At 38.9% G+C, this 11,695-nt stretch overlaps 1 protein-coding gene across 1 annotated transcript; it reads left to right on the top strand.

The window, feature by feature from the left end:
* The first annotated feature begins 607 nt into the window (after positions 1-607).
* On the top strand, positions 608-3,630 carry LOC121219408 (receptor-like protein Cf-9 homolog). Its single transcript, XM_041097524.1, has 4 exons — positions 608-1,577; positions 1,816-1,898; positions 1,947-2,177; positions 3,319-3,630. The coding sequence occupies exons 1-4, from the start codon at positions 608-610 to the stop codon at positions 3,628-3,630; spliced, it is 1,596 nt and encodes a 531-aa protein (XP_040953458.1).
* Positions 3,631-11,695: the final 8,065 nt, after the last annotated feature.

An 11,695-nucleotide genomic window follows, 5' to 3' on the forward strand; every position in this document is an offset into this window, starting at 1 on the left:
ACTTCTACTCAAAAGCATCAGTACTTTTTTTAATAAAAAAATTGCTTACCAATAGGTGTTATTATTACTTTTCCAAAATTTTCTTATTATCAAGTATATTAATTTAGTTTATTATTCCACACCATGATTTATTATTTTTTGAAGTCCAACTTTTAAAGATTTTCTGGCTGATCGACCTGTGCGAACGATGAACCAGTCAACAAGGAGTTATTAGGCATGGATAAAAGCAGTATAGGGACCAAAGACCCCTTATCTATTATTCTTTGGTAGAATTAAGGGATCCTCTATGTTTATTTTGAAAGAAAAAAACGTTTTTTTTCTTGGTATAAGAAGAATGGAAGGAAAGTTCAATGTGTAAGCCAGTTGAGGTCCCTCCAAGTACTCTGAAAGTTGCAAACCGGAGACTTTGAATGAGGTCTTCCATAATTTCCAATATGATTGAAACCAATAATCAAATGTAAAAACGTTTTTGGTCTACACTGCAGTATTGAGCATTCATACCATACTACTATAGTATCCTAGCTTTCTCCCTCCCCCCATTCCTTTTTATTGTCAACATGCCTTACAGTTTTTCTCCATTTTTCAATAACCTCACAAAAAAGAAAATATGAGGACTCTACTGTTTTCGTGTCTCTTATTCAATTCATTTTTTGCAATTTTCTTTAGCATTAGCAACTTGGTTTTAGTTTCTGGTCATTGTCAAAGCGATCAGAGACAGTTGTTGCTCGAATTGAATTTGAGCAGCAGCTTCCGCTCTACTACTTTTGCTACCCCATTAGGAAGGCTAATGAAATGGAATCAAACTAAGGATTGCTGTTCCTGGGAGGGTATAAGTTGCGATGCTGGTGGTCATGTTATCGGTCTTGATTTGAGCATTCGAGGAATTTCATGTCCACTTGACGTTTCAAGTAGTCTTTTCCGTTTTCAACACCTTCAGCGACTCAATTTGGCTTTTAATTGGTTCAAGACCTCTTTTCTTACTGGTTTTGATAAGTTGGAGAATTTGAGTTATCTTAATTTGTCCTATTCTGACTTTAAGAGACAAATCCCAGTTGAGATTTCACGCTTGACAAGGTTGGTCACTCTCGATTTATCTGCATTTCCAATTTCTAAAACATCATTGAAACTTGAGAAGCCAAACCTAGAGATGCTTGTTCAAAACCTCACAAGGCTAAGATTTCTCTATCTTGACGGCATAACTATATCAGCTACAGGGAATGAATTGTGTCGGGCCGTATTGCCCTTCACTAAGTTGCAAGTGTTGAGCATGTCCGACTGTTATCTTTCAGGACCTATACCATCTTGCTCATCATTCAAAAATCTTGGAGAGCTAAACCTTGGTGATAATCAGTTAAGCGGCACAATTCATTCCACTGACTGGTCAGGCCTTTCTAAGCTAGAAATTGTTGACTTAAGTAACAGCAAGCGAAGTGGAACCATTCCACCAACTTTGTTTGGGATTCAATCACTGCGGAGACTTTTCCTTTCCCAAAATCAATTCAATGGCAGCATTGGTGACCTTCATGGTAAGGCCTCTTCACTGCTTGGTACTCTTCACTACATGGCCAATTTCCAATGTTTGTGTTTGAACTCCATGGTTTCACTTTACTGGATCTTTCTTCAAACAACTTCAGCGGTTTGATACCAATGAGTGCCTTTCAAAACCTAAGGAATCTTTCTGATCTTGACCTCTCATATAACAGGTTGTCTATTGATGCCCCTGCTACTAATATCTCCCCACCTTTTCCCACATTTACCGCATTGGAATTGGCATCTTGCAACTTAACGGTGTTCCCTGGTTTCTTGAAAAATCAGTACAGCTTAAATTACCTAAACCTGTCAAACAACCAGATCCATCGAGAAATACCCAATTGGATTTGGAAATCAATAAATCTCTGGTACCTAAATATTTCTGAGAACTTGTATGATTTGAAAAACCCATGAAGAACATAAATTCTGGTATTTGGATTCTTGACCTGCACGGCAACCAATTGCAAGGGCAAGTTCCAACTCTTCCGTCATATGCCACCTATCTGGATTACTCAGACAACAATTTCAGCTTTGTTTTACCAGCTCATATTGGTGACTCCCTCCAGTTTACTTCTTTCTTCTCCCTCTCAAATAATAACATTCAAGGGAGAATCCCTGAGTCATTATGCAATCATACAAAACTTCAAGTACTTGATCTATCTAATAATTCCATGAGTGGGACAATTCCTCAATGCCTATTTCAGATGAGCTGATCTCTTGGAGTACTGAATCTAAGGCGAAACAATCTCAGTGGCATCACTCTCAATCTCAATCAAAACCTATTGGAAGGAAAGTTTCCAAAATCATTGGGAATTGCAAAATGCTAGAGGTTTTAGACATCGGCAACAATCAAATCAAAGACTCGTTCCCATGCCATTTGAAGAATATAACCATGTTGCGTGTCCTTGTTTTACGATCCAACAACTTCACGGTCACATTGATTGCCCCGGAAATAATAGTGGATGGTCAATGCTTCAGATTTTTGACTTAGCATCCAATAATTTTAGGGGTAAACTGCATCTAACATGTTTAGGGACTTGGAAGGCTATGCAGCCTAATCCGGATAAAAACCAATCAGAGCTCAAACATCTCCAATTTGAAGATTTTGGAGGCGGTGTTAAATATCAAGATGCAATAACAATTATCATCAAAGGTTTAGTGTTGGAGCTAGTGAAAATCCTGACCGTGTTAACCTCCATTGACATTTCATACAACAACTTTGAAGGGCCTGTTAGAACTTAGAAATTGGTTTGAAGAAGTTTAACAGAGACTTGAGCTTGAAGGCTCGATGTCTTGCTGAGCAAACAAACAAAATCAGACAAGAATTTGAGAAAAGAAATGCTTGAGTAAAAACCAGAAAATGAAGAAGAAGATGTGTAAATTTCATTAACATTGAATGAAGGCACAAAGCCAATACATATACCAGACATTTAGCTGGTCAAAGTGAGACAAACATCACCTAAACATTACCGAACTCCACTAATTACATTGAAACTTCTAAACTTGCACACTTGGTAAAGCTGATTTATCAGCTCAAATGTCAACAAAAATACATCAAGTACATTAACAACTTAGTTCTAATTTAAACCAAGTTACAAAACATCAATTGAAGTAACAAAACAAAATGGAATAGAACAGCAGCATCAACTTCAGCTGCAAATGCATGGCTCGGGCAGCTTCTCTGCTTCTTGGCTGCATGCAGGCCAACTTCAATAGGGCCAATACCAGGAGTAATCGGAAAATTCAAAGAACTTCTTGGCCTTAACTTTTCACATAATGCTTTTACAGGTTCAATCCCATCATTTTTTTGGAAAATTACAACGGCTTGAGTCCTTGGATCTCTCAAGGAACAGCCTAGGCGGTGAGATCCCTTTGCAGCTAGCAAACCTCAATTTCCTTTTATTTCTTAACGTCTCAAATAATAAGCTAGTGGGTCCAATCCCAACGAGCACCCAACTTCAAACATTTTCAGAAGCTTCATTTGAAAACAATGCCGGATTATGTGGACCTCCTTTGAAGACAATGTGCGGATTGCCACCAGCTAAAGAAGACAGCCCTTCAGATTCTGAGACAGGGAGCATTATAGCTGGAATCATTTAAGTGTCGAGGTAGGGTTTATCTTTGGGTTTGGAATTATCATTGTACCTCTTATCTATTGGAAGAGATGGAGGATCTGGTATTTCGAGCGTATCGATCGTGCTCTCTCCAGGCTTTTCCCTCGTCTTGGTCGTGAAACAAAAAAGCATGGGAGGAGAGAAAAGCAGAACCAAAGGAGGAGGACCCAACAACAATTGGGATTAAGGAGTAGGGAATAAGTTAAAAGAGGTACTTAGCTATCTCTTTCCTTGTATTATCCAGTTTCTGGTTTCTGGTTCGAGTTTCAACTTTCAACTGTATGCTGTTTCTTTTGGATTAAATAAGTAGAATTATCCCAAAGTGAAAAAATATGCCTTCCAGATATGTTGTGTTGGAAACTAGGCTAGCATTCTTTCAGTTTTAAGAAAATCATAAAATGCCTTCTCTTCACTGATCTTGCTGAAACATGATTGCATCAATGACATAAACCTCATCAGGACGAGTTAACCAGTATGAAACTTGGTTACAGAATCTAGAAGTTAATTTAATACTTGCATGATAATTGTAATGTAATTTCTTGTCTTGTTTATAAACATGGTAAATTCGATTACTGGTTTCCAACCACTTAGATTAGATCATGGAAGAACCTTAGCTCTTCTCCATCGTGAAAATTTGACATCAATTTTGCGTTATATCAAATCTGAAATAACTTGTATGCAGAGAAGAGAACCCATAAACATCCTAACACTATTGCTTGAAGAATGTTAATTTCATATCTGAATTTGCTTTGCTTGTTACCTCATAATGAATTGTTTGTTAGTGTTGCGGAAAGGATCGATTCGAGAACTCCGATATGACTACAAGTAAATTGACCGGAACGAAAAATAAAGTGAACACAAGGATTTACGTGGTTCGGCTTTAATGCCTACGTCCACGGGCAGAGGCGAAAAGAAATTTCACTATAACAAGATGAAGATTACAAGTGTTTTACACTCAAGACACAACCCGAGAACCTCACAACTCTCAACCCCTATAGAAAACCCGAAAGCTAAAATCCTAGCTTTCAAAGAACAAGCTTTGCTCTCTCTTGGTTTGGGATGATTTATATGGCTAATGAACCTCTCTATTTATAAGAGAGTTCAAGGACATAATTGTCCAAAACTTTGGCAAAGATTTGTGGTTGAAAATGGACACCAACAACCATCCACTAATCCACTACCACCAACAACCCACTACCAACAACAACAATCCACTACCAATTTTAAGCCATTTCTTAACAAATCTCCACCTTGGCTTGAAATTTACCAAGCTGAACATCATAGTGAATTCCTCGAACTGGATCACCTCTTCCAAACGCCTCTCTGGCGCTAATCAATCCCGAATACCTATCAAGTCCAAGCAATGCTTGAACTTATATGCAGGGATCACCTTAGTTAACATATCTGCAGGATTCTTCTCGGTAGCAACCTTGCTGATAACAATGTCACCTTGCGTAACATGTTCCCGAACAAAATGATATCTGACATCAATGTGTTTGGTCCGTTCATGAAACATCTGATTTTTAGTCAGATGTATGGCACTCTGGCTATCGCAAAATACAACAGTGAAATCCTGTTGTAAACCCAAACTGCTTACTAGACCTTTCATCCACAATGCTTCTTTCACTGCTTCTGCTAACGCCATATATTCCGCCTCAGTCGTAGATAAGGCTACGGTAGACTGTAACACAGCTTTCCAACTAATGGCTCCTCCAGAATAAGTGAAAACATAACCCGTCAGAGATCTTCTTTTGTCCAGATCTCCAGCATAATCAGAGTCCACATAGCCCGTGACACTGCTAGTGCAGTCACTCTGATCATATACCAAGCATAAATCTGCAGAACCTCTCAAGTACCTGAGAATCCATTTCACGGCCTGCCAGTGTTCCTTGCCAGGACAACTCATGTATCTGCTGACCACACTAACTGCATGTGAAATGTCTGGACGAGTGCAAACCATTGCATACATCACGCTTCCAACTGCACTCGAGTATGGAATGTGAGACATTTGCTGCTTTTCTTCATCAGATTGTGGTGACAACTCTGCAGAGAGTTTGAAATGTGGTGCCAACGGAGTACTCACAGTTTTCGCTTTATCCATGCCGAAGCGTTGAAGAACCTTTTCAATGTAGTTCTTCTGCGACACACGAAGCTTGCCCGCCTTGCGATCTCTGTGAATATCCATGCCCAAAATTTTCTTGGCAGCACCCAGATCCTTCATCTCGAACTCACCACTCAACTGCGACTTTAACTTGTTGATTTCCGACATGTTTTTGGAAGCAATTAACATGTCATCAACATACAGCAACAAATAAATGTGCGAACCATCTGAGAGCTTCCGATGATAGACACAAGCATCATAGTCACATCTTGTGTAACCATGCTGAATCATGAAGCTATCAAACCGCTTGTACCACTGCCTTGGGGATTGTTTCAATCCATATAAAGACTTCTTTAATAGACAGACATGGTCTTCTTTACCAGGAACTGTAAAACCCTCTGGTTGACGCATGTAGATTGTTTCCTCGAGCTCACCATGCAAGAACGCCGTTTTTACGTCAAGCTGCTCAAGTTCTAGATCAGACTTGGCCACCATGACAAGTAATACACGAATGGAAGAATGCTTTACGACTGGGGAGAAAACTTCATTGTAGTCAATCCCCTCTTTCTGAGTGAAGCCTTTAGCAACCAATCGTGCCTTGAATCTAGTTGCTTCAACCCCTAGGATGCCTTCCTTTTTCTTGAAGACCCATTTGCAACCAACTATCTTCTGGTTACTTGGCGGCTTAACCAACTCCCAAGTATGGTTCTTGTGAAGAGATTCTATCTCCTCACTCATAGCAATTGCCCACTGTGCCGACTCATCACACGTGACAGCCTCATTATAACTGGAAGGTTCTATACCAATGGACTCCGCCACACTGAGCGCGAAAGACACCAGATTAGCGTAACGCGGATTTGGTTTGATTTGTCTCTTCGTTCTTCCAGTGGCAATGCTATATGGTTTTTCTTGAGGTGACTCATCTTCATCGGAATCTTGCACCTCAACTTGATCATCCTGGACTGAAGTACCTTCCGTAGGAATTGGAGCGTCCACCTGACACTCCACCTGCTTCTCAACACCGTGATCTCCCATTCTATCTGACTCCTCCTTTTCCCGGGAATTTGTGGTGGATCGAAGCATGGATGACTCATCAAAAGTCACATCTCTGCTGATGATGAACTTGGACGAAACCGGATCAGGACACCACAACCTGTATCCTTTCACCCCTTGGCCGTATCCAAGAAATATGCATTTCTTCGCCCTCGGTTTGAGTTTTCCCTCATTTACATGAGCATACGCAGGGCAGCCAAACACTCTTAAACCAGAGTAATCAGCAGGAGAACCAGACCATACTTCCTCAGGAGTCTTCAGCTCAATAGCTGTTGACGGAGATCTGTTAACCAAATAACAAGCAGTATTAACAGCTTCAGCCCAAAATTCTTCACCGAGCCCAGCATTTGATCGCATGCAACGAGCTCGCTCCAAGAGAGTTCTATTCATGCGTTCTGCAACTCCATTTTGTTGTGGTGTTCGACGAACAGTGCGGTGTCTCACTATTCCTTCATTTTTGCAGAACTCATTGAATTCACCTGAGCAAAACTCCAAGCCATTATCCGTCCGGAATCGCTTGATCTTCTTTCCTGTTTGATTTTCGATCAAAGCTTTAAATTGCTTGAAGTTGATGAGAACCTCATACTTGCTCTTCAGAAAATACACCCAAACCTTTCTCGAGTAATCATCGATAAAGGTAAGCAGATATCTGTAACCACCTTTAGAAATTGTCGGAGAAGGCCCCCAAAGGTCAGAATGGAAGTAATCCACTGTGCCTTTTGTCTTGTGAATCCCAGTGCTGAACTTTACCCGAGTCTGCTTACCGAAGACGCAGTGCTCACAGAAATTCAACTTTCCTGTACACTGCCCAGACAATAATCCTCGTTTGCTTAGCACCGATAAGCCTCTCTCGCTCATATGCCCGAGCCGCATATGCCATAACTTCGTGGTGTCAGAATCTAGATCATCTGATGATGACACTCCCGCAACACCTGTAACCGAGGAACCATCGAGGAAGTAAAGGCCCCGCTCCAAATTACCACGTATCACAGTCAAAGCACCCGAGAATACCTTGAGAACTCCACCTTCAGCAGAGTACCGAAAGCCTTTCTTGTCCAACGTACTCAAAGAGATCAAATTTTTCTTCATTTCTGGAATGTGCCGAACATCAGTTAGAGTTCTAACAATACCGTCAAACATCTTTATACGAACTGTGCCAATCCCCATGACTTGACATGCGTGGTCATTTCCCATTAGTACTGAACCAGAATGCTTCTCGTATGTTGAGAATGCATCTTTCGAAGTACTTATATGAAATGTAGCTCCCGTATCAAGAATCCATCTCCCACCAGCGTAAGAGTCGGATACTGCAAGAACGATCTCGGCATCACTTGAAGAATCTGCATCAGCTACATTCGCACGATCATTTTGTTGCTCCTGTGATTCTGATTTCTCCTTCCTTTTCGGACAATCTACCTTCATGTGCCCGTACTTCTTACAGTAGTAGCACTGTATTCTCTTCTTGGACTGCGATCTAGGATGGCTTTTACTTGAACTTCCACCCTTTGCCTTGGATCTTCCTCGAGCAACCAAGCCTTCGCCTTCATTGTTTTCGACCACCTTACCAGTGATTTTCTTCCTCAACTCACTGGAACTTAAGGCATTTTTCACCTCCTCTAGAGTCAGGTCATCACGACCGTACATCATTGTATCAACAAAATTCTCATACGAGGGAGGCAAATAACACAAAACAATTATTGCTTGGTCCTCATCATCGATTTTGTTATCGATATTATTCAAATCCATGATAATGGAATTGAATTTATCCAGGTGCTGGGAAACAGGTGTACCTTCCTCCATCTTCAGGGCATAGAGTCTTTGCTTGAGGTAGAGCCGGTTCGTCAATGACTTCGTCATGTACTTGCTCTCTAACCGGAGCCACAAACCGGACGCGGTTTTCTCATCCGCTACTTCTCGTAGCACTTCATCTCCTAGACATAGCAGAATAGCACTATGTGCTCTTTCTAGCATGTCATCCTTTTGCTCTTCCGAAAGCGTGCTTGGTAATTTATCTTTACCAGACAATGCTTTTAGCAATCCTTGTTGAACCAGCACTGCCCGCATCTTGATGCGCCATAAACTGAAACTATTTTTCCCGGTAAATTTCTCGACATCATACTTAGTCGATGAAACACTTGTAGCCATAATTTGGAACCTTTGAATGAATGATAATATTTTCTTCCTGATGTGAAAGATCAGACAAAGCTGCAGTCACAGGGCAATTCAGAAAATATTATCACTCCTTCAACTACGCTCTGGTACCAATTTGTTGCGGAAAGGATCGATTCGAGAACTCCGATATGACTACAAGTAAATTGACCGGAACGAAAAATAAAGTGAACACAAGGATTTACGTGGTTCGGCTTTAATGCCTACGTCCACGGGCAGAGGCGAAAAGAAATTTCACTATAACAAGATGAAGATTACAAGTGTTTTACACTCAAGACACAACCCGAGAACCTCACAACTCTCAACCCCTATAGAAAACCCGAAAGCTAAAATCCTAGCTTTCAAAGAACAAGCTTTGCTCTCTCTTGGTTTGGGATGATTTATATGGCTAATGAACCTCTCTATTTATAAGAGAGTTCAAGGACATAATTGTCCAAAACTTTGGCAAAGATTTGTGGTTGAAAATGGACACCAACAACCATCCACTAATCCACTACCACCAACAACCCACTACCAACAACAACAATCCACTACCAATTTTAAGCCATTTCTTAACAGTTAGGAGCAATCTTATTGATGAGTTTATCGACCAAAATGAGTTGATTTATGTACTCACTTGGAAACTTGCAATCAGGTTTTAGAATGGCAGTGAGCAACACGAGTTTGTGTAGCTGACTCACTTTTGCTGGCAGTGAACCAGTCAACAAGTTATTAGGTATGGATAAAATCAGTGTAAAAGACCCATTATCTATTTAATCATGGTGACACTAGGTTATCGCTTCATTGATGATGCACCATTAGTGTATCAAAAGCTTCCATCAAGTATCAAGCTTGTAATTTTATTTTCCACTCTCTCCATTCACATTTTCGAATCATCCGGCAATAGTAATGGCGCAGCAACATTGAGCATTCATACCACTACTATAGCATCCTAGCTTCCTCGCCCCCCCATTTGTTATTATCAACATCCCTTGCAATTATTCTTCGTCTTTCAATAACCTCACCAAGAAAAGAGAGAAGATGGACTGCTACTCTTGATATGGACTTTATATCTATTTTCAACATGAATACGAAGAGCTTTTCTTGGTCTTTATATTCAAGTCTCACTCGATCCTCTACGACGTAGTAGCATATCTAGGGTTATAAATGAATGAACAGTTCAATTTCTATTCATTTATCAAGTTAAATAAATAAACCTGAATAAGATTTTGAAACTCATTTATTGAACGAATTAAACAAGGACAAAATTTGTTCAACTTATTTATGTTCATTTAAAGTTAAATAAATAAACGTGATTAAAAGTTGTCTACAAAACAATAGAAATACTGAAATCAGAATTGTGAGGGATTGTTAAAGAGACAGGTAAGCGATGGACAAAAGAGAGGAGAGGATGGAGATAAGTCGGATTTTATGACTGTAGGACTGATTTTTCCAAGTTGCAAAAACTTGTAAGCAAGGAGAAGTCCACAAAAATAAAACCTGAAGAATGGAACAACCAACGAAGAAGTCAACACCGATAAGGTCTTTGAGTCAATGGTTTTGGTTATAAGTGAGAAAAGGTGTATGGAATTAATTCAGGGTTCAGCCAAGACATGGAATTTAAGCTTTCAAAATGGACTGCTTCTCTTGATATGGACATTCAACCAATCATTTAATGGTGATAGGGTAAGGCTACCAGTTTCCTTCTTCAGTCTCCTCTCATCTGATCATCTAAGTCTACTGCAGAATATTTCAGAAATTGAATCATGAATCTTTATATCTATTTTCAACTTGAAATAATTTCCTTTCGTACAAAGAGCTTTACTTGGTCTTCACTCCTTTCTACTATGCTTGATCTTCGTAGCACCACATCTATGTTTGTTGTCGTAAACACCTCTTTTACGGTAGCTGAAAATAATTTCCTTTCGTACAAAAAGCTTTACTTGGTCTTCACTCTCTTCTACTATGCTTGATCTTCGTAGCAACACATCTATGCTTTTTGTCGTAAACACCTCTTTTATGGTAAAAATATTATGAGGATTCTTATATTAAGAGTTCGAATATATTTTGCCCTCTCTACTAAATTAATTCTTGTACGTTATTTCAAAAAGCAATTTTAATTCTTTCTATTAAAAATTTCATTAATTTGTATTATTAAAAATTAGTGTGGCTGACGGAATAACTAGACAATGATACGTGGCATACCATTTATACTTCATGCTGACGTATATTGATTAGTTTTTATCAATAGAAATGGACTAATTTGCTTTTTAATCTAATGTACAAGGGCTAATTTATCTATTTTTTAAGTAGATAAGACAAAATATAATATGAACTCTTAATACAAGAACCTTATAATATTTTTACCCTTGTTTTACTTCAAAACATGGTTCATTTATCTATTTGGAGGAAATTTCTTTAGGAAAAATTATTGAAGATTAAAATTTAAGTAGAATATTTTAAATATATATAGTGTTTTAATAGTTGTAGATAAAATATTGTAACTTATAGTACTCATATCACTTAGTCATTATTTAAGAGTTGTCACTACTTAAAAGTGATGAATTGTCTTTTGTTACTAAAAATTATATTACGTGATCATCGGCAAAAAGAAATATCTAATAAATAGTTATGTTCATTGTTAATAGACATGAATATTCAAACAAACATTTATTAAATAGTTATGTCTCTACGAAGAAACATAAGAACTATTATAAATAAGAAAGAAATTTCATTTGCACGACATACT

This window comes from Gossypium hirsutum, chromosome A01 (genome assembly GCF_007990345.1).
Source record: "Gossypium hirsutum isolate 1008001.06 chromosome A01, Gossypium_hirsutum_v2.1, whole genome shotgun sequence".
Lineage (NCBI taxonomy): Eukaryota > Viridiplantae > Streptophyta > Magnoliopsida > Malvales > Malvaceae > Gossypium > Gossypium hirsutum.